The sequence below is a fragment of the Taurulus bubalis genome, assembly GCF_910589615.1.
Source record: "Taurulus bubalis genome assembly, chromosome: 8".
NCBI lineage: Eukaryota > Metazoa > Chordata > Actinopteri > Perciformes > Cottidae > Taurulus > Taurulus bubalis.
In genome coordinates this window covers 25,708,689-25,733,715 of record NC_136596.1, presented here as the reverse complement: position 1 = coordinate 25,733,715, position 25,027 = coordinate 25,708,689, and the positions used below count along the sequence as shown (strand labels likewise).

Below are 25,027 nucleotides of genomic sequence, written 5' to 3'. Positions count from 1 at the left end.
GCGCATCATCTCTGTTTCTCTCTATGGTAGAGAAGCTGGTTAATCTACATGGTGAGAGCCAGCTAGCTAGGCTCTAACACTCCGGTACAGCAGGTGGCGCTATGCACCTAGTCAAGTTGGTTGCATCAGCAATTAAAGGGCGCGAACAGCTGATCCACTGCAGGCCCAGTTAGAAAACGCATGGCCCACCACTGGTCTGAACAACAAAAGGACCACAAACAACTTTCTTCAAAGATTTGAACTGCTGTTTCCCTCAATAACTTTTAAAATTAAAAACAAAGAGAGCTGTAGAGAGGAAACACTTGTAAAGAAGAGAAACCATATTTATATTGTGGATTATTTTATGATGTCACAATCAGAATTTCAAAACATACCGACGTAAATAATTAATAAATAAGCCGCATTCCGCCGGTAGAAATCGATCCTGCGCGCATAAGCAGGACACAGAGCACAGTATAAAAATACTCAATGCAGTTTGTTTAATAACAGGTAACAGACAGAGAAAACATCTCCAATCTGACACTGATGTATTTATTAATATAGTAGTTTAACACCATTAAATCAACTGAAAATATGATACGGTCATTTATTATCAATATTTTAAGTGCATTTTTATTGGAATGTTCGCTAAAAACTGTCCGGACCAGAAAACAACTCTGTTACACTGATCATGTACAGACACAACTCTGTCATCCAGATGTGATCCAGGCCGCAGTCATCAGAAACCGACGTCGCTTCACGTGACGCTTCAGAGGAAAGGACATGTCTCTTAAAACATATTTCCTCGCGTCTTCTCTCCATGCATCCCTGGTGGGAGGGACTAAGACGCAAGGAAAAGACGCACGTGAGGGAAACGGGGATGCAATTTAGAGACTTGGGATGCACCCATAGTACCTGAATGCAGCACGCAGAGAGCGCAGGTTGTTGACGTCAAACATATGTGCCCCTGCCAGAAGCTCAGTACAAGTAACCACAATCAATCAGTCAGTCAACGGTGCGCATTTATGTTGCAAATCCACGGGAACAAGCACCCTGCGGCAAACACTTCCGGATGATTACTGCTGCCTGCAGCGCCTCCTGAATTATTTTGTTTTTCATAAGTCGTCGTTCTTGGTATGAGTCCACTCCTCCCTCAGCACCGGAGGATGGGGGAATGATCAGCAGCGACTCCCTGCCGCCGCCGGCCCTTCATCCTCCTTTGCCAGATCTGCGTGTCCCCGTCAGTCGTCGAAGCTCTACCAAGGATGCGGACTCCGCTGCTCGACCAGGCTGCGCTGTTTGCAGCCCTGTTGTCGCTAAGCACCTGCTTGACAGGTAAGGAACTGCTGCTACTTGCTGCCATTCATCCAAACACTGGGTTGTGTAGCTGCAATGACATCATTACTCTACAACAACATACTGTCTGACTGAAACGACCCCAACACAACATTATGCGTGTTGTGAATCTTTCGTGGTAGAGTGGAGTTTGCAACATGTAGCCATAAGCCTTTTATGTTACTTTGTGCAGTCCTGTTTGAAGATTCATGGATTCAATGACCATACAACGTGTATGATCCTTTTAGGATCGGTCTAGTTGTAGGTCATGTGTAGCTTGTCATCTAAGCGGAGTTGAGGTGCTGGTTACACGCAGGTATACGGTGTAAATGATTATTTCAGTCGTCGTTCCTCTTCGTGAGGAACTATGACGTTAGGTCAGTTAACTGGATGCAAACGTCACTAGCGCCAACATAGCTCCTCGGGGATTGAAGCTGTAATTTTTCCCAATTTGAGAATTTAGCCTTTTTTCTTTCTTTCTTTTTTCGGAAAAGCGATGATTTTATTTAGCACCAAGACAGAAAAAGTTCGAATCAATTTGATAAAGATGGATCAATAGATGGATAAAGACTTTGCTGATCCCTTGGAGAAATGCAGACGCTACCCAGAAGTATATAAAGTAAAAGAGCTCAACCTTCAGCAGCTGCAACAATAATATAGATATTAATGCAAACGATATAGTTCAATAAGATGATTGACTATTATGAAGTACCTTTTTAGTTGTTGTCATTTAGATACATTACAGTACTTTTACATGAGTAAGATTTTGAATGCAGGACGTTTAATAACATTTTTACACTGAGGTATTACTACTTTTACTGAAATAAAAGATGAGAGTACTTTGTGTGGACAAATTACTCCCACTGCTAGTGCCTCTGCGATCCCCTGTCTGGAGTTTATACTGACCTTTGGTACTCCTTAATTTTGTGTGGTAAGAGCCACATGTGTTTAGTGGTATGGCTGTATCCTTTATATTTCTATATTCTCTTTATGTGTCTAAAATCCATAAAAACATGGATTGTATTAATGGATATATTTTGGTTTGACAGTAGGCTATATTTCAGTGCGGTTAATCTGGTTATTGTACTCAGCACCTTATGCCTGATTGTATTTTTTTGTATCTTTTTGTATGATCCAAGGTAAAACAAAAAAAAAGTACATGTTTGCCATGTCCGTAAACAATGTGTCTAATCCAGGATTTAGAACTGAAAAGATCAGGTAATCATTGAAATACGATGGTCCTAAAGGAGCGTTCCCAGGAAGTTAGTGACATTTGGGCTTAACCTGAATTTCTGTAAGGGGTCCCTCTGTGATTGTTTTAGTTTTATAAACCAGCTCTATTTGGATGATGTAATGCACTCTGGCTCCTTATTTATATTCACATTTATAAGTGATTCATTATATGACATTTATATGTCTTTATCATTTGAAAACAATGTAGTGTGCACCTCAACAATTGTTGTTTACTTTCCAGATTAATTATGCATTGTGATTTAAATATAATACATTGTTATTGGTATTATATTAGTATTGTATTGCGTAGATACAGAATACTTCACAGCTGCTATCACATTTATTGACGAGTTAAAAACATGTTACAAATATGATGTACTTGTACTTCAGTATTTCTCCTCTCCTTCCACTGACACGCACGCACGCGCACACACACACACACACACACACACACACACACACACACACTTGTTTGACCTGCATTTACTTGACAGTCTGTTCTGTTACGAACACTATCGCGCAAGGGTGTAGGTTTGGTCTCAGCATTGGTAGGGACACTGAGTAACCTGTTAAACAGGCAAACTTTATTAAAATATATTAACATTTGTGTAACTTGGAACTGATCTAAACATGATAACAGTAATACAACCTTATTTTAAACACAAAACAGTATTCTTCACCAAATAAATAAATGAATAAAAAAACCATCTGCTAAAATACCAATAGTGCAGTTAAAAAAAACCAAAGAAATAAAAGAATGTAAAATAAATCTATTCTGCAGCACTTCCTTTCTTTTGATGTCTTATTTAAATAAACTGCTGCTTCCTAAACCTGCACTACTTCTGCACTGGATTTCTGAGTTTCCTGAAAGCATTTCAAAATAATGCCTTAATGAATAAATGTAGACCTTATGAGTAGTGTATATATATGTCTTTTTGAAAGCAATTTAGAATATTTAGGTAATAGGTTCAGGTTTTATGGAACATTGATTACCTGTACACATACTGACTGTGAAGGGAAGACAGTATTATATTGACCCTGAAGAAGAGAGCGCTCTCTCTTTTAAGAGAGGAGTTAGGAAGACGTGCAGGCTGAAGACGAAAACGTGTGCTTGTGTTTAACCTGGGACTTGTTTTAATAAAAGTTGCAAAACGAAGAAGGACCTGTTTGTGGACAGTTCGTTTTAAGGGTGCAACACTGACGTTAGGTCAGTTTCCCCAAACATCCTTCAATTTCATTACTAATGCATGGTAGTTCTTAACAACATGCCATGAGTAAGACCTCACCTGAAGCTCTGATCGTCCAGCTGTTGCTTCCTCAACCTGCACTGCATCAGCACTGGATTTCGTAGTTTCCTGAATGCATTTTTAAAAAAAAATGCAGGTTTGCACTGTGTGGTTAGTTAGCTTACTAACTAACAACGACCTGAGCTTCTTGATAGCTGGCTCTCTTTTTTGTGTGTGGCATTTTCCTATCTACAAAGCACAAAAGGGTCAACAATATTAATGCTGAGACCAAACAAAATACTAATATAAGGCTTTATTATTTCCTGGCGTATTTACTTATGTGTCATTCTGCAAGTCAAGTTTCACCTAGTGTTTCAGACTTGCCACTTCAGCCAATTAAATGACAGCATCTTGTCTCGTAGGTGCATTGGAAAACATGGAAATGTATTTTTCACTCTTCTGGGCGACGACCATAGTATAGATAATAATATGAATGAGTTTTCAAATATATTGTGCAAAATATTTTTACAATTGTGTCTTTCCCAAACTTTGGCCGTTTTTGTAGTCTCTATGGACCATATGCAAACCTACGCATCATATTACATTGAAAATGATTTTGGTGGGAAAAATAACCTGGTGGCCACTGCCTCATAGGAACATTTAGTACAATTATAGAGGGTGTACATTTACAATAGAGAATGGTATGTCAGATTTCTTAATTAGTTTTGAGATGTCTTTTAAATCTTATTCTCAAGTTATTTTGCCTCTGTGTCGGCGCAGTCATGACTAGTTAGGACCAATCTTAGCTCTGTTCCACCCAGTGACGCGTGCTGATGCGTCTGGCTGGGAAACACTACAACAGAAAAGAAATCCCATGAGGCTGTGAGGTGGGAAATGGATGATTCAGTGCGAGAGAAATGGAGTGAACAAAATGTTTTAGGGCGTGTCAGTGGGTATGCTCTGGTGTCAAAGCCTCGTTATCATAGCTGAGGTGTTGACTGTGGTCTGGTTGTCCTCAGAAACACATTCCTGCTGTCAGAGCTGAAGATCTTCGTCACTGACCTTGGTGACCATGATTGTGACGCTGGTTATTATTTATATTTAATTCAGCATGTAAGCTGCAGTGCTGTAACATGACATTGTGATACAAACACCACAATAAACTATTAATATTTCAAATAAAGATGTCAAGACTGATGGTCATAGCTGTGGTTATATATGTCCCGGTTTCATTACAATAAGAATTGAAGAAGCTACGATATCTATGGTGTGTGTGTGTGTGTGTGTGTGTGTGTGTGTGTGTGTGTGTGTGTGTGTGTGTGTGTGTGTGTGTGTGTGTGTGTGTGTGTGTGTGTGTGTGTGTGTGTGTGTGTGTGTGTGTGTGTGTCAGTCTCACTCACCTGAGTTTTGGGTACTGTGCAGGACATGCTAGCCTTTTGTCCGCCTTAAATCCGCAGTGTGGAAGCATTTTGGATGAAGAAAATAACCAGGGCGTCATGTGAACAGTGGATTAAATACACAGTTTAACCATCATTGTGTGAAATAAAGTTTTACTGCTAATTGTTATCAGCCTATATTCAGTAAAAATATGGAAATCTGCCCTAATGCTTTGTAATCACCAATCCTTGATAATGCTACATTATGAAGAACAAATCTGTGTTGAAATTGACAGTAGGAGAGATAGTAATGTTTTAGTTACATTATAGTGCGTTCAAGCTTCATTCGGTCACGGTTTGAGTTCTTGGGGTTTCCTGTTTTATTGTGAAGTCCTTGTCTTGTGTGTCCTCTGTGTTTCTGCACTTCATCCCCTGTGATTGCCATGATTGTCTGTCTGCCCTGTCTCCTGATTGCTCATTCCCTTCACCTGCCCTCATGGTTTCCTCCTGTGTCTAATCACCCACACCTTCCCCTTGTACTTAAGCCCTGTGTGTCTTCTGTTCCCTTGTCAGATTGTACTGTGTGTTAGTTGGTGTGTTACCGGTTTGTTCCTGTGCCCTTTATGGATCCCGGGTGTATTACGGGTTTGTTCCTGATCAAGCCTGTCACGCCATACAGCTCAGATGACAGGCGTTTCGTACAGCCAATGAAATTGCCTAAAAAACGGGTCCAATCAAGGGGCGGGGTGGAGATAATAGGCTCGTTCGAGATGAGCCAGTTCTGCGCAAAATCGATCGGCGGCGATCGGCGCGCAATGCATGCCGGTTAGATTTGTGTCCGACTTGCTCCCGACTTGCTCTGACGTCATGCACACGTGGTCAACGATACTCTTAGAGATCAAGTCGCCGTCGATTTCAGAGTCAGCCGTCGCAGTTGCTTTCCAACGACTGCGTGGCCCAGTGCATGATGGGAAACGCCTGGCTGTCCCCACATCAGAGAGCTGATTGGCTCTTAGATCTGACAGCAAACACCACATGTTGTAAATCCTTATTTTATGTGTAGTTGGAATACTTAATGCTGGATTGTTGACTATTAGTCTCATGTTTGATCTAAAAACATTTCTTGTGTGGTTGTTAATACAAAATCGTATTTATACAACACACATCAAAACTACTAGTAATGTATTTCACAGGCAGACATAACAAGACCAAAGGATGCAGCTACAGACACATTTCTACATAAATATATATTTACAAACACATATGAATAATTCCAAACGTGATTTGTAAACTACAAGTAGACAAAAGTTCGGAACTAACAGGAAGTATTTTTTTCTGTGACTTCCTGTGTGTACTTTGAAGGCAGCTGAAAACTGTCCGACTTGGTCGCAGTTTCTTGTCAACGCTTCCTGCTGCAGCTGCCTGCTGCTCTCGTCTGGATTCCAGGCGAGGCGCAGCTCTAACGAACGAGCCTAATCTCAACAGGCTTCAGTTTGACGAAAAGAGAATTCTGCTCATAGATCCTCAGTTTGGCATTGAATTAGCACAAAAATGCATTTATACTTCATTTTCTCTGTGTCAGCAATACTGGTAGCCTTTTTTGACTATATATATATATATATATATATATATATATATATTGAAAATATTCTTTATATATTGAAAATATTCATTATATATTGAAAATATTCATTATATGTCTCAAAATGGAAAAACTCCTAGACATTTCATTAGAAAAACATGTGTAAAATATTAATTTTCTGTGATATTGCTTTTTACTGAGACTAGATAAGGCTTCAGGCTACAGGGATGAAATATATTTACAGCCGCAGAGTGTATTAATTAATTAAGCAAATTAAATGTAAACAATAGATAGTGCAAAGTATGTATGTGAACTGCATACACGTATACAGTGATGAATTAATCCACTTGTTGTAAAGTCGTATTGCCGTAGGCAGGAATGTTCTCCTGTAGCGGTCCTTGTTGCAGCAGAGCGTGAGGAATCTCTTGGAGAAAGTGCTCCGCTGACCTTGCATTAGGTGGTAGAGAGGGTGGTCCAGGTTGTCCAATATGGACAAACGTTTCTTCAGCGTCCTCCTCTCCACCACCTGTTCCAGAAACTCCTGCTTGCAGCCGATGATGGAGCCGGCCTTCTTAACTAGCTTGTCAAGTCTGTTTGTGTCACCGGGTCCAATGCTGCTCCCCCAGCAGACAATGAAGAAGGACAGGGCGCTGGCCACAACCGACTGGTAGAACATCTCCAGCATCTTGCTGCACACATTGAAGGATCGAAGCTTCCTCAGGAAAAAGAGTCGACTCATCCCCTTCTTGTAGACAGCGTTGATGTTGGCCTTCCAGTTCAGTCGGCTGTCGATGGAAACCCCCAGGTACCTACTCCTCCACCATGTCCATGTCCTCTCCCAGAACACTTAGAGGTCTAGGAGCTGTCGTCTTCCTCCTGAAGTCGACCACCATCTCTCTGGTCTTGGCCACGTTCAGAAGCAGGTGATTTTCACCACTGCCCTATACTCCTCCTCCCGTCCATCCCTAATACACCCGACCACTGCAGAGTCATAAGAGAACTTCTGCAGATGGCATGACTCCGTGTTGTACTGGAAGTCAGTGGTGACAGGATGAACAGGAAGGGAGGCAGAACAGGGCCATTAAAGAAGCACATGCACTCACTCACATTACTTTGCAAAAGTAATGTGAGTGAGTGCATGTGCTTGTGCATCTGCTTGTGCGTGTGCATCTAAAAAGTGTTTAGATGTGAGCGCTGGGGATCTTTGTACTTTGTGAAAGAGAAGTTGTTGTGGTATGCTGCAGGACATTTGCACTTTACCTATTTTTTTGTGTTTGGAATTACAATCATTATTTACAGTCTGAGAGGAAATAATAGTTATCTTTTACATTTACATGCATTTGTCAACCCCTCCTTTTTCTACTTGAAACACCAGCCAGAAAGAAACCATCCATCTTTGACTTGAGCATCTGTGCGGTGACTCACCTTCTGATGTCGCACCTCTTTCGTTGCCATGGCAGTCGTCATGGCAGTCGTCATGGCAGTCGGCACGGCAACTAGTGTCTTGGTTCCTATAGGAGACATAAGAGTGAATCTGACAAGGAAGCTAAACCGGTCAATATTGATAGCTGGTTCAAAATGTTTTTCCGTCCACAGTCCAGTTATTTTTCTCTGCACATTAGTGTCACAATGTTGTACGTTTGATTACAGTACGTAAATGAGGAAGTATTTTTTATTTTCCATGAATTTTAAACAGTATTCCAAAACTCATTGGAAAACTGTTAAAACTTTCATAGAGGGCTGAGAATGAGTCCCCGAACCTGGAAATAAGTCATCATTTTTTTCACTTGCAGTTCCCTTTGGCTTTACAGTTTGCTTGTTTTTTTAATGTGTTTTTGGGTAAGATGGCTGAAATAATGTGTGTGTTGAACACAAACGGAAGAGATTTAAAGTGAATAGCCTTTGTTAAAGAATTGTTCTTTATAATATTTAATATAATATAGGATTTCCAGTTCAATGTCCTCTTGGTCTCCTTTGCTTTACGTCAGATAAGTGTTTTTTGTTGAATAAACTCAGACAGTTCAGTGCTAAACCAGGACCTGAAGCAAAACACATTTTTTAAATAACATTTTTTAAGGAGCGTTCAAAATGTAAGTGAATGACTGATTTAAGTATGACCAAGCATTCTCAACAGTAGGGATGAGGCCAATTCTGTGCCATTATACAATTGTCATGTCTTAAAGAAGGCCTGCTCATTAAAGGTCTTTTGCAGACGTTTATAGGGGACCAAGGTAGGGTGTTTCACATAAATACTCTACGTACACACAAGGAAGTGTGAGGGTCAATTAGTTCACTCAGAGCAGGCAATGCACAGGTAGGTGCGGAAGGTGTTCTCTAACAGCCAGCAATAGTGAAATAAAAGTTATTTGAAAGTTGTATCTTTCAAAGCAGCAACTTAAACAGTTTGACCCCAAACAAATAGTAATAATGATCATTATATTACATTAGGTTATTGTTTTAACTCACGTCAGGTAATGCATCCACAATCTGGCAATTCCTTCTTTTCTCCACAACACAAAAATATGATTAATCTCCAGCATGATAAAATACAATTTGTTAACTTTTAACCAATACATGGTATAGCAACCAAATAATTATAAATCTAAAAAGTCCACATTAAACTCACATCAGCGCTCTCTCTTTTTTTAACTTGGAATGGTTTGGAGGTTCACAGCCATGTCGGTGAGAGTTATATAATCGTGGGAGTGCTCAAATCCAGGGATTCCCAAAGTGTGGTGCGCGCGAGCTGCCTCTAGGGGGTGCGCGAGAGGAAAAATGTAATGGTGGTCTAATGGTGTAATAATTAATATTAAACATAATTTAAAAAAAAAATTGAGTAGGATCTTTTAATTATAAAATTTCCCTTTGTAAGATTTAAAATTAAAAACGTACAATTTAATAAATAGATGCACTTCCGGTCCGGCCACCAGACTGTCTTTTACGTATACACTAGCTAGCCTAGCTTGTGCACCTAACGTCATTTCATTCATTCAGCAACATTCATGAAAATATGTTAAACTGGCTGAAATCGGGGAAGCTGTCAGGTGGGACATCTGAAGCTATTAGCAATAAAGGAGGAGAGGGACAGAGAGAGAGTGAGGAACCGGAGGCGAGAGAAACGGAGAGGTGCGTTGGGGAGAGACCGGGAGAAGAAATCGACCGGGAGTCGGAGAAAGAGGAGACAAGAGTGAGCATCAGACTGGGAAAAAAAAGAGGAAATATGATGACAATTATCTGGGTCTGGGCTTCACTTGGATTGGCAATGCAGATTGCCCGAAGCCACAGTGCGTGTTGTGCAGTGAGGTTCTGGCTAACAGCTGTCTGAAGCCTCTTATTTGCGCCGCCACCTGAACACCAAGCATGCCAGTGCAAGTCAGAAGCCCCTTACATTTTTTAGATCAAAATTGGAAGAGTTACAAAACAGCCAAAAACAATTGCAGTCTCATTCACGTGAGTCTCTCATAGTCTCTCACTTTCTCCCTCTCCCTCTCTATCTCTCTTGCTGCAGGCTGAGCCACCTGCGCTGCATGTGAAAATCCTCATATGGACTCCTTTTTTATTTATATCTGTTTCTGAGACTATGCATGTGCCACTCTTTGTTCTTTACGTGGCATACTGTGTTTAAGTAAATAAATGTGAAATGTAATCTGCCTCTGAGCCTGTGCGTGTGTCCTCGCCATCCTTATTGCTCTTTAAAAGTGACGCCTTGTGTAACTGAAATTTATACAGCGGACTAAATCTTGTAACAAACGCCACGCGCGAGCAAACAGTTCTCGCATTGGTCCGATTTTATGCGGCTATAAATAGGATCTGTTGCGTTTTTTTTTTAAGGTGTGGTGGATTGGGGGTGCGTGAACCCGGTCGGGATGTAGAAGGGGGTGCGTGGCCTAAAAAGTTTGGGAACCGCTGCTCTAATCTATTCAATTTATTTTGTATCGTGCAAAATCACAAATTTGCCTCACAGGGCTGTTCAATCTGTACACATACAACATCCTCTGTCCCAGGTCCCTCGCAACGGTACAGGAAAAACTCCCACAAAATAACATAAAAAGACAAAAATTTTAGTATTAATTGAATGGGTCATGTTTGTAAAAACATAGTGAAGGATGACCAGATGGAGTGGTGTTCTGTTGTATTGTAAATAATGGAGGAGGTTAGATTTTCCATTGACATGTATTCAATCATTAGGTTTCTCCAGTGTGTGATATATATGTTATTCCTTAATTTCCAGTTCATGAGGATAGTTTTCTTGGCGATAGTTAGGGCCACGAGGAGTAATCGGCGGTTTGTTTTGCTGAGGTTTATTGTTGAAATGTCTCCTAGTAAGCACAGTGAAGGGGATAATGGGACGAGGCAGTCCAGGAAGACACAGTGATTCAGTTATTTTTCTCAAAGTGTTGAACTGGTGTGCAGTGCCAGGTGGCATGAACGTAGCTATCCAGACTATTTTGAGTGCAATGTGGACAGATGTCTGACGTGAATCCCATTTATAAAATAAAATGAATTGCCCAGTATAGTCAATTCTGTGAAGTATTTTATATTGTATTAGTTTTACATTTGCATTTTTGGTCATGAAGTAGATGTTATTGCAGATTTGGGTCCAGAAGTCAGCATCAGGAGTGATGGATAAGTCTAATTCCCATTTTCTTGACGATATGGATAATGTTTGGTCAGACTGTGATATTATCCTACATATTTTTGAGATTAACTTTTTTAAGGTGATATTAATTCATTGTGAGGTTAAAGGAAGTAATTCTAGATTAGTGGCCTTAATGTAAAATTTGGATTGAATGGATGATTTGAGTTGCAGATATTCCAGAAAGTGATTGTTCCCGATGCCATACTTCTGAACCAAATGAGTGATGCCTTTAGCGGACCATGTGTGGAGATATAGAGGTTTATTGTGGTTTAGGAAGTCAAGATGGTTCCATATAGGAGTACAATGTAAAGGCGCAAAGGTGATGTTTGTGATTTTTTGGAATTTCCACCAGGCTGTCAGAGTCTCTGCTATTGTAAGTGTTTTGAAGCAAGGATGGCGTTTGATTGATTGGCTGAGAAATCGGCTGAGGTCTGAAATCTGAATGTCCTTACAAAATGTCTGTTCTATATCTAACCATGTGTAATCTGATTGGTTGGGGTGAATCCATTTAAGAATATATTGAAGTTGATTTGCTAGTGAGTAGTGGAAAAAAGGAGGGGCTTCCAGTCCTCTGTTTTGTTTTTTGTAAAGTTGCAAGTTTAATTCTTGGTGTCTTATTTTTCCAGTAAAATTGCGTGATGATTGAGTCAAAAGATTTAAACCAGGAATGGGTGGGTTGAGATGGTATCATTGTGAATAGGTAATTTATTTTAGGAGTATTGTCATTTTAACTGTAGCTATTCTGCCCATAAGTGATAGTGGTAAATTCATCCAGCGGAGGAGATCGTCAGTTATTGTTTTAAGTAGTGGAGTGAAGTTGAGTGTGAACAGCTCTGACAGCCTGGGGAAAATATTTATTCCTAAATAAGTGATGACACTGGTGCAAAAAGGGATAGGTGGTGTATGGGCTGCCCCATCCCAACTGTTACTCTCAAATGGAAGGATGGATGATTTGTTCCAGTTAATGGAGTAGTAGAGATATTAGAGAATGATTCAATTACTTTGATTCATTCATTCCTGTATGTTCCTGTCATGATGAGTAGAGGTTTTGGAGGAAGAGCAATATATCATCTGCTAATCTTGTGAACAGATTCACACCTGTTTCTAAGGTTACTCAATTTGAGAATACATCGGTAATGGTTCAGGGCAGGAGATTATTAATCTTTCCTGTAATAGTTATAAACGTATTATTAAAGAAGTTCATGAAGTCACTACTTTTGAGGTATACATACACGGCTCCGCATAGCTGTGAGCCTGTAGCACTATCAACAAGTTGATCAATCTGGGACGGACGAAAGTTAGCACAGGAGTCCTCTGTTATATTGAGACATGGTATTGAAATAAATGCATAAATTGTTTCTTTAAATTTAGCTACAGCACTGTCGTATAGACATTGTAGCGGACATCCACAGAATTCTCTTGATAAAATGACACAGTCTGAACTAATAAACTTTGTCCTGGAAAAACAGAGACTGCCTTCAGTATAGGTCACTGAAGGCAGTTTTTCCAGTTAAACTTCCTGGGGAACATAGAGACTCATCCAATTGTAATAAACAATTGAAAGAAATCTCAGCGTAACAAATTCATCTAATTCGTAAACAATTCAAAAATGTACTCTGTTCATTGTTTGTTGGACTGTTGGATAGAGTATTTCTATTTCAGAATGTTATGAAAAGTAATTATGGATCCTGGCTTTGTCCACAGGATCTCACTTGTGCCCTCGGAGTTTAGACTGTGCCAGGGCAGGGCGAGACTTCTGCCAGCCCAGCAGCTCACTCTGCGGCCCTTGCCTGCGCCCTCTGGTGGAGAACTCCCATGGCCGCTGTGTGGTCAAGAGGAAACATGCACCTCATCCCTTTAAAGGTAGGTGGTAGCACTAAATCTTGCATTGTTCATTTTAGCCAAAATAATAAAACATACAGCGTACATGTTTTATATATGTGAACATCCCCTTTATAAAATGTGATTCCAATGTGTCGGTTTTTCATTATCTTTATACCCTTCCTGCCCACAGTTTATGACACAGATTTCCTGTTAAAATAAATCTTTTTTTTTTCAGTGTTCCTGTCCCCTTTCCTCTACAAATGAGGCATGCATTTTACCAAAGGGAGACTTCAGCTGCTCCCAGTGGGCATTATTCCAGCTCTTATGCTGCATTCACACCAAAAGCGAAGCAAATTTTCACAATGCTTTACTCGCATGAGTTTACTCGCGCCATTCACTTAATTTGCTTCATTCGCGCCGGAAAGGAGCGTGGCTTATCTCTGTGGTTGATCTCCGTTAAAACAGTTGCCATTTCCGCCATCCACCATGGAAATAACCACTATTTCTGCTTTATACTTGTTGTGGAAATTCCACAAACGTCGGAACTATATTACTTTGATGAACTGAGATAAGGCTGTAAACATCATTTTCCGTTGGTATCTTTATTTTCTACCGAATGATATTTCAACCCTCAATACGTTTAGACTAAAATGTGCCTGATTCATCTGAGCATTGAAAACTCAGATGAATCTGATGTCTGGTAATTTTCATAATCTTAGTTTACTTCATTTAAATCAGAACTTTGATTATTTTAGTTGGCTTTTGTTTTTGTAAATTGTTCTTTGTTTTTGTAAGCATTTGTATCTACATTGGGAGCAAGAATTCTCCATGTTATATCTCCATGTTTTTACAACAGCCCAGAACAGACATACCAATACTGGCTCTAGAGCAGGGGTTCTTAACCTTTTTGACCTCGGGGCCCAACTTTTCAAGTACAAAGTGCCCCGGGGCCCATTCAAATATTAACACTGTATTGGTTTATTAACTAATTGATCTCACTCTTGGTTTGACTTGTATTCAATAACTAACTCAAATCTACCTACAGTTTAACAAGCAAAAACCTTGTCAAATAAATGACATCATACAATGTGATCATCACAAATACATTTATTGATCATGTGTTTGTAAACCTGCACAGACATGGAATCAAATCAAGCCAGAACACTAATTGGGTTACTTGCATATCATATAATAACCGGCAGCATGCCTTCCAAGAGCTCGTTTTGTGCCGTCTTTGATCTGCCTCTTCACCGCAGTCCGGCGTCCGTAGGTAGCGATGATGACTTAGATTTTGATATGCTAGCTTTGTAGCTTGACGGAGTTGTTCATGCGTGTCCTCCTGGTGTTCTCATGTTTTCTTAATTTGACCGACAAGTGCTTCATGTCCCTTACTCTCGTAGCTGTCAATGCCGGATCGGTCCACGTTGATTTAAAAAGCAAGCATGGAAAGTAAAATACGGCGTTAGCGCAACTGCATCCAGCAGCTAACTTAGCCAAACCGTCCTGTTGTAGCTTAGTCGTCTGCACAGAAGCTGCTTGCTTCCCTTTCACGCCAGTCTGTTGTCTTATGGTGAGGTCCGGTTGATCTGGGACTAGGTGTTTTACCTGTAGTTTCTCCGCCAAAGTTCTTCTCTTAAACGGGTGTTGGAGGAGAGATTATACCGAGTTAGCGTTTGGTCTCCTTTGAAGAGCAGTGCTCGCACTTGCCATTGTCATGTTGTTAAAATGGGTGGCACCTCGAGAGACTAGCCCCTCTGTGGATGTTTTTTAGGGGGCTGATTGGATAAATTGTATGTCACTCATTTATATCTTTAATCAGTGATTGGCTAAACTGCTTCTTAGACCTGTCTTTCTTGGGCCGAATCGATTCGGCCCCAGCACGTGGACGGGTCAGCAGAGATGTGCACGGGGGCACAGGACTGAGAGGACAAGCAGGAAAAGCATATATTTTGCGCAGATATCCTATTTTACAAATATTACTGGGTATATTCCATAGCTCAAAAACACAAATATTGAAAATGTTTATAATTTATTAATATTATTGTAATTTTTATAATTAATAATATTATAAATATTATTATTTTATTTTTTGGGTGGCTCAAGGCCCTCTTATTGGCCGGCCGTCACTGTTCTACTGGCTGAATAGAAAATGTGTTCTCTGTACTACCCAGAGAACAGATAAGCTGTTTCTGGAAAGAGATGATGCTATTCACCTCCATTGTTTAGAGATGGAGGCATAAATTAGACATATTTGTCAAAACGTATCGAATGAAACCAGAACTATCTGCATGGCTATATAACACTAGTGGTAAGAGAGAATGTATGTTTTTGTAATAGGGGTGAACTGACCATTTATATTACACTGACCATATGACAAAATGGGACCTATGAAAAAAATTAAAATGTTTTTCATTCATAACCAGTTAAAGCATGAGGTTGTATTCAGTCTGATTTTGCAAGATCCTTCGACTTCGTCTGGGAGGCATCATAGAATGTTTTCTGGCTTTCTTTCTCTTATCCTTTTCTTTTCCATTCTCTCCCCCTTGTTGCTTTACTGGTCTGGCACCGCGACCCACCATCCAGCCTGAATGACAAGCGGTGACGCAAATCGAGGAACATTCTCAACTTCTCCAATTTATTTAATGAAAAAAAGCTTGAACCTGAGATAGTACAGAATATGTATGCCAACACAAAAACAAGTTTAATGATAAACCAAAACGACCAGCTAGTGGCGATGCTAGTGAGGGAACTATTCCCTTTTACACTCAATTAGGTGCTGAAGTGCTTCTTCAGGACACGATGTATTACAACATACATAACAATTCAGAATCTTCAGCCATTTTTAAACAGACTCAACAGCTTTCATGCACAAACAAAAAAGTCCAACAACTAAGAAGTAGTTTCAAAAAGACTCAAATGACCATATATATATATATATATATATATATATATATATATATATATATATATATATATATATATCAGTAGGTATATACTGAAAAACATTGTGCTTTATAGAAAATTAAGCAGCACTCAATTCTTCTCACAATTTTATATTCAGTAGGCTGTTTAATTTAATTATCCTGTTTGACACGTGCAAAACAAGTTGAAACCAGAGCCGGCATAAAAACAAGCAATAAAAAAGTCCCTTTTAAAAAATTTTAAAAAACAGGATGAAAGGAAAATATATATATACATACATTTTTTTACTTCTTTTTTTTTTAACCCTAACCAGTGGGTCGCGACCCACCAGTTGAGAATCACTGATTTAGTGTGTAACGGATCCCCGTATATGAAGTGGCATGAAACTTACTGCTGGTGAAATTGCTCCTTTATTTTCTTCCTTTGGGTCAAAATGCATATTAAACTTGTAAACTATCACCACCGTAAGAGCTTTAGCCTTATACGGGTCCATTAGTTGATGCTTTTTGTTCATGATTCTAACGTAGACCTGCTCCATCACACACATCTGCTTCTTTCTCTTTTGTTGTATTTCTTTCTATCTCTTTCTACTTGTAGCCACCCACCCACACTTTAAGCATGACAGTAGAACAGCGAACCAGCAACCTGCACACATTAACAGGCAAATACATACAGAGCAAACAACATCTTCTTGCCCACTCACACCAAATAGTACTGCGATTTATATAAAAATAAAGGAAATTACTTGACACATTTACAACCCCATCCAACACACAACACATTCATCCTCAAGTACTAGATACAGTTGTCTGTGTGTTAGGATTCACCCATTTACACACGGATGGCAGTGGCTAAGGTGCCACCTGCCCATCAAGAGTAGCTAACATTCACACACGCATTCATACACCTACAGGAGCAATTTGGGTTAAGTGTCTTGCCCATTGACATCATGGAACCTCCAATCCTCTAATTGAAGGACGACCCTGCTCACCACTGACCCACAGCCCCCGCCCCCGAAGAGTAATAACATTTTGCCGTCTCATGCGCCAACGAAGCATGTTGCAGTTTACATCGGAGTTTTTTCATGAAAACGTTTCTCTCAATTGTCTTGTTAATACAGAATACCAGCTGTGAACGTATTGTCCTTCCATACCTACACTCTCACGTCCATGTGATAGTCATCAGTGTTGAAAACTCGCAGTGTGATGATGCTCTGCGGTCTGCTGCAATCAAGGTTGCAACTGTTCATATATGGTAGGAAGGCTTGTTATCTCTTTCTTTTAATGCACCGAATACCCTCAGCAGTATTCCCAAATCAACAAACGACTCAAATTTCCAGCAGTCAGCAGCAGTAGTGCATCTGTGTGACTCGGATCATGTTTTAAGAAGAAAGAACATTTTGAATGCCAGTCTAACTCATTTTAACCATTCAAAGAAGCAGTCAATGATTCTAATCCAATATACTTTTTGTCAAATTCAGAGAATATCTCCTCCCGGTTCTGTTTGTGGTTTCTGGTTTTTATACACTTCCTTGGCTCTGTAAATTGGAAACAAACAAAGTGGCTTTGACCGACCCACACAACACTATTCCAGGTGTTCAGCAACAGAGGGCATTTGTGCACAGAACAGGGATGTACAAAGAGTGGGAGCAAGAGGAACAGTACATTTAAAATATCAACAATCTTTTTCACAAAAATGAGACCTTACTTGAACGTAACTGTGAGTTACTAAAGATTTACTAAAGATGTATTTTCATAATTATGGAAATATCACAACTTCTTTTAAATATTGACTTAATTCTCAAAATTCATTTTATTCATTTTTTTTAGCTGACCGACTTGAATTTGGCCTTTTTTATTTTATCTTATTCTCTTATTTTGCAGCTATATTAGAGCAGCTTCATGTCCAAGGTGAACTAAGACAGGGTTCACCTTGGACAGGTCGACAGACTAGAGAGCAGGCTTGCTCATGAAGTCAACAAACTCCAAAAAACAGCTGTGGTTGGCATAGTGGTCTGCTTTTCTGTTCGCTGATATAATGTATTTGTTTCAAGGAGACTTGTGACTCCATGCTAACATAGCTATTAAACAAGCAACCACAAAATTGTAACAAAATGGTCCATGCTGAATTTTTATTGAAATAAGTTAGTTCTCATATAGCTCATGGGGAGAGTGGCCGTCCTGAAACCACAAGATCCCTGTTCTCCCCATAGTTTGCATGTCGAAGTGTCCTTGGCAAGACACTGAACGCCTGCACAGTTGCTCCCCGGGTCCTTACTAAGGATGTGTAAAATGCAGAGAATAATTTCCCCACTGTGGGATTAATAAAGGATTATAAAAAATAAAAATATAAAATCTATAATACATCCACGCCCCATAGAGAGCCTCACAGTTTGAGAACCTGCATTAAGGCAAGTGGAGTCATTTTGGTAATATGAACCGATAACAGGGACTAAAAGTCAGAATATTTTGGAATGTACTGTTTCGATTGTGTACATTTTTTCTCTCTCATGACTTTCACCAACAGCAAATTATTTGGTTTTGTTTTGTTTTTTGGCTGCATCTTCCTACTTGTATTTACCCTCTGCAGTTTCATCTCTTTGATGGCTTTGAATAATAATTGAGTGTTTAGAGTGTGAGTGTTAGAGTACAACCTCATGTTAGAGTGTTAGTCTTTTGTTAAATATGTGACGGATTCTGATTTCATGTTCCTCCAGGTAAGGTGAGTGTTTATCCTGAGCTGGATGAAGAGATTGACTTCCTCTCTGCCATCATCAGTGAACAGAGAACTGAGTCTAGGCTGCCAGGTACAGGATAGGCCACGACTAGACCCATATTCATACTTGCCACTCCATCGCTGCTGATATAATGACTTATGACGTTGTTTTCCTTATCTCAGCTCCACCCCCGCAAGACGTCTCTAACCACAAATCCAAAGAGCTTACTGAGGCAGGGCCCGCCCACAGAGCATTTTCCCCAGAGCAGCCCAGAAACATCTCGTTCCCGGGCATGGCTCCACCCACCAGAAACCACACTACCGTTCTGCTCAGTGATCCCATCATCATCCCCTACCCCTCAAATGGTCATGTCTTCATTAGTAAGTCTTTATGTCCTTTGGCCATGACCTCATGTCTTGTTGTAGTTCTGGGCTTAAAGAAGTAACATGTGACTTGAGTGCTGTTGTGAGGGAGATTTGGTTTGAATAGTTTATTAACACACAAGGTACACATATATTAAAAACAATGTATATTGGGATATATATATATATATATATATATATATATATATATATATATATATATATATATATATATATATATATATATATATATATAATTAATTAACAAAGGGCAATACAGAATCTCAGCAAGCATCTGAATGACAGCAATGTTATGGAATTATGATCCAGTGGTGTAAACTGTCTTGGGAGACTGCTTAAGTTCAATTTAGTTCACATCGTTATTGGCCCACAATATTTGTTTGCAGCAAGGTTGCATGAAATGTGAACACAGTAGAAACTCAGTAAGACAATAAGACATTTGATGGGATCAAAAGTACTTAGTACTAAAAGTACTATACACACAATACAGAAGACAATAAAGTAGAGATTAAAACAAAGGAGCGACAATAAGAATAGGGATTAGTTGAAGTGCTATAAATATATATTGAAAGGGTTGCATGGGGCAAAAATGTTGGACCAGATCTGAAACAGACCCTTGAAAAACCTATACTGTGGTCAACCTAACCCCAATAGCACCGCAGTATGATGCTTTGTCAATTACCAAGCAGCTGCAGTCAAAATGTACAACAATATTCTCCAATAAACAGTTAAAATGCTTACATTTTTTATTTCTTTCAAATTATTTTTTTCAAACCAATTTACTATCTGAGAGTTTAACTGATTTAAAGTTAGTGCCTTATAGCTAGAGCATGTTGGGTAACAATTGGCCTCAAGATTGGCCAAAGAATACAAAAAGTAATCAACCGAGGAATCTTTTTTCAGGAAATTAGGTTCTTTCTAGCTGTCATCTCCCTGCACAACCAGTTTCCTCTGTGTCAGGACATTTTCCTCAAACAGACTAAAACTAACACAAACACTCACCCTGGACTCGCACACCATTCCTTAATGTTTTGTTACAAAAAACGGTTCCCACGCAAATTATTTAAGGAAATGCCAGGATCTCATTATCAGGCAGCAGAAAGGAGTCAACTCAAACTGCCCTGATTTCAATCATAGAAATAAAAATTATGGAAAATGTATCTTTGGACAACACCCATCGTCGGGGACAAGCATTTAAATGTCTTCAGACTACAAACAATTTAGTATGAGAATCAGTTTACTAAAATGAGCTTCTTTGTGCAACAAAATGTTAACTGCATGCTCTGAAATCTCGGGACTGACCTCAAATTTAGGATGGACTTGTACACAACAGAACTTGTCTGTTACTGTCAATTTGTTCTGCCTCACTGCATTACTATTATCAATGCTGTTTTCACTGTTGATACTGCAGGGCCATTACTGACACTGATATTCAGTTATTTTCTCTTCTTTGAGCTCCATGCTCTGCTTCCAACACAGTTGCAGCACTTTCAGTCAGGGATCATGTCGTCCTTGGACGCCTACAGATCTACGCAGCATGCTCTCCCCCTTACTGTGTGTATGCATTTTTTTCTCAGTCATGAGCAGTGTCTTCATTGTGGTGGCTTCGCTGGCTTTGATCATAGTAGGGGCCTGTTGGGTCAGGTAAGATACTCATTCCTGCCTTTCTACACTACACTCTGAATCCCAGTGTAATTTCTCTCCCCTATAGTATTTCACAATATAGAATTGTTTTTATGGCAGTATTATGACTTGACACTTAATTATGAAATGTATGTTGAATATGAATTAAATCTATGAACAACTTCAAGTTAGGCTACAACTAACAAGTATTTCATTGCTGATTAATCTGTATGCCAATAACTTTATTGATTAAATCGATTACTTGGTCTGTAAAATATGAAGAAAATATCTATTTATAATTTCTGAGATCTCAAGGGGACGTCTTATACTTGCTTGTTTTGTCGGACCAGAAATCTAAAACTAAGATGTTTGGTATGATAGACAACAAAGAAAAGTCAATATTCACATTTGAGCCACGAGAAGCAGAACATTAATGGAATTTTCACTTCTTTAATAAATCAACTAATTAATTAAGCTTCCAATTTGTGTTCTACTAGAAATAAGAAAATACTGTATTATTGAAATCAGATATCAAAATATCGTATTGTTTAGAATTTACTACATTTAGTGTGAGGTCATAATTTAAATAAGCGCTCCCCTAATTTCGTCTTGCATATTCATATTTATTCTTGCAATTCATATTATTGTGAAAATTAGATTCACTAAAACATCTTGGAAAAACCTACTGACTTTACATTTTAAGAATGAATCTCAGTTGTTTTTTATTGCGCACAGTGCTAAAATATCCTACTTTTGTATTACTCACTAGTGGTAATACAATATTACTTCAAATGCTTTAAAAAACATAAATCAAGTAAATTGTTTGTACAGATTGCAGAAAGGTGTGCATCTAACAAAGAAGGGGGACTACCCTGCATATAGAATGATGAGAGCCCAAGCCTTTCACAATTTGGTGAGTAGAAAAGGAAATAAAATTACTCTGAATACTTGTTGAATTATGGTCAAAGCACTTGTTTAGAATTCCAAACAAAACATGTACATTAAACTGTCGGTAAATGGACTGTACTTGTATAGTGCTTTTCTAGTCTTCCGACCACTCAATTACATCACCCATTGGATCCATTCATACACTGATGGGAGGGGCTACCATGCAGAGTACCACCTGCACATCAGGACTAAATAATGATCATCCAGAATGCAGCAGCTCGACTGGTCTTTAACCTCTCTAAATTCACCAACACAACTCCGCTCGCTTCAAAACATTGGTACTTGCCTACTGAGCTGCGAACAGATCGGGTTCAGTCTACATCCAGGACATGGGTCAAACCTTTACACCTCAGCTCGTTCACTCCACTCGGCATCGGCCAATCGACTTATAGCTCCAAAATTGTACTTTCTTGATTCTTGTTGTTCTGAGTTTGTACTCATGGTTGAATGCACTTATTGTAAGTCGCTTTGGATGAAAGCGTCAGCTAAATGAAGTGTAATATAATGTAACAATCGTCTGATAAAGGGATTTCTGTTGCTGGTGTTCTTTGGCTCATATCTTGCTAATGCTTTGGTGTAGAGGGATTTGATGATATCAACATATCGTTAGGAATTTCGGAACTTAAACATGTCTAGTACGGAGCCATGCTGTGAAATGAAAGTCAATTGAATGGTGATACTGGATGTGGATGAATACTTCTGACTTTCTCATCTCCCCTCTGCCTATTGGTGTGTTGTAGCCTGGGGACAAGAAGCTGGCCCACAGTGCCCAGATGTACCACTACCAGCACCAGAAGCAGCAGATGCTCTCATTGGAGAAGTGAGTCACCCTCCGAACCCAGACACACTCATCTTTCCTGGGCATGTGTGTCTGTCCTTTGTCCTTGGTCCCTCCCTACCTCATCAAATATGTGTTAGCCATCCTAATATTTGATGACTGTGTGTTTGTGACACCCTGCAGACAAAGGGATGAGCCGAAAGTTCCTGACTCAGGAGCATCGACAGATGAGGAGAACGAGGATGGAGATTTTACAGTGTATGAGTGTCCTGGATTGGCACCTGTGAGTAAACTCTGTGTCGTATTTTATTTTTATTTTTAAAATGTTCACCCTGGACAGGTACATGTTAAACGCTATCACAGAGCTGAGTCATAGAAACAGAAAACTATTCACACTCACACCTTAGAGCTATCAATTAACCTGAGCTGCATGTCTTTGCACTGTGGGAGGCGCTTTGAGCAGACAGCGGCCTCAAAATGCCCGCAAACATGACTTCACACAGAGGGATGAGAGGAGATGCTGAGATGTACAGTCCACACAAGCCGTAAAAACGACACTTGAGGGCTCATCATGACAGAGGAACTCTACTGCCATACTGACAGGGAGGTTAAAGCATTCCCCTGGTCATGGCTTGTGCTGTTTCCCCAAGTGGCCAAAGAGATAATTAAATGCAGGTATAATGGAAATGTGATATCAATAATGTATTTTTGTATCTTTTTGAAATGTTATATGTTGTTGTGTTCAGCTAACCATTACATATTTGCAGCTTTAAAAGCATTTAGACTCAAACTCAAATTCTTCAGTTCACTTTTATCCAAATTGCAATTTGCTGTACTTTTTCTTCTATTTTGAAGTTCATGAAGATCAACCCAATATGAACATAACTTTTTTTTAAATTGCATCTCTAAAACGTAGGATATTAGAAAATGTAATCATCTATGTACCCCATAGTCTAACTTCCCTGAACATGTAAAATGATTAATATATACTAATAATACAGTTACTGATGCTGAATGAAATTATTCTATTTATTCTGCATAGATGTATTCAATTGCTCGTAGAAACTAGTAAGATCTTCTTCATTAAGTGCACATTTTTATACTATAGCCTACTCTGGATGTGTATTCTAATTTGTTACGTTAACATGTAACTATATAACTATAACCTTGTCTGCAAATAAGTTTCATCTTTGATAATAAACTATGTTACCCAGAATCTTTTCATATCTCTTTAGAGAGGGGAAATGGAGGTGAAGAACCCACTGTTTGACGACTCCACCCTTTACCTTCAAAGGTTCCAACAGTAAACCTGGACTTTGAGATGCTTCAAACTCTGTATGCAGCATTTGTTCATACAAATAGTTGACACACTCCACAAAAACTGCTGTGTTTACCCTTGTAATGGACAGGATGGAGAGTGTAAGGTATATGGAGGAAAGAGGGTGAGGAGTGAGATGTTCATTGACCTTTTACATTTTATATATTATAAATATTATTTTTTATCAGTTAATTCATTGATATCTGGCCCTGAATATCCATGTTTATAAATGCTCCTGAATTAACTTAGTTCTCATTTCAGGCGTTTGTTTTAATGAAATATTAAATAAAAATAAAATTGAGTGATCTTCATTAGTATGTTACTTAGACATTGTGTAGTTCCTCTATGCATGAATTTATGTTTTATTGAAAGTCAAGTTTATTCTCTCTCTCTCGCTCTCTCTCCCTCTCTCATATTGACTATATTTGCAGCTACACATGTCGATGGGACAGGAAATGTATTAGAAAAGAAGTGATATACAGGTTTTGAAAACATATTTGGTCCATTATCTTTACAGCGTCTACCTGAAATGTAAGTTGTGTATATTAAGGGAAAAGCAGAGAGTATCTGCACACTTTAATATAGCTTCAGATTGTTTATTAGAAGTGAACAGGCATGCCAAGTCTTCTTCAGGCAAAACAAGACAAAGGGGCAAGGCAAAGTCTAAGTAGGCATCAAACTGATTACATCATTCTGACATCAAGCACAAACAATCAAGGTAATTAATTTGAAAAATACTTTCAATATGACACGCATAATATTATCGAAAACCAAATCAGTATCATAGAAATCACAAAAATTGATTCATAGATAATATTAAAATATTGTTGAAAATATATTTCAAAGAGAGGGGCACAGCAGAATAACCCAATTAACTAACCCTTCCAAATTATATACAACCTGCATACTAGAAAATAATGTTAAAGAAAGGAAAAATCCAAAAGCCTTTGCCAGCCAGGAGATGATTAGGTGAACATAACAATCCAGGAGAAACAGCTTGGCTCTGTCAAAAGTTCTAAATTTGTGTCCATGTAACATACAATATATAATCCAGTGTGCTGAAATGAGGAATGTCTTTCCCAAACCCAATTGAGTGGCCTGAATGACTAACTAATAAACACTGATTTGTATAATGATTGTATCAG

The 25,027-nt window shown here is 39.1% G+C and overlaps 1 protein-coding gene across 1 annotated transcript; it reads left to right on the top strand.

Moving 5' to 3' along the window:
* Positions 1-1,238: 1,238 nt before the first annotated feature.
* npdc1b (neural proliferation, differentiation and control, 1b) lies at positions 1,239-23,871 on the top strand (the record flags this gene model as incomplete). Its single annotated transcript, XM_079222968.1, has 9 exons — positions 1,239-1,314; positions 13,075-13,233; positions 18,833-18,922; positions 19,015-19,212; positions 20,793-20,859; positions 21,670-21,751; positions 22,527-22,606; positions 22,748-22,847; positions 23,800-23,871. Exons 1-9 carry the CDS (start codon positions 1,245-1,247, stop codon positions 23,869-23,871), a joined length of 918 nt encoding a protein of 305 aa, XP_079079094.1. The 5' UTR covers positions 1,239-1,244.
* Positions 23,872-25,027: the final 1,156 nt, after the last annotated feature.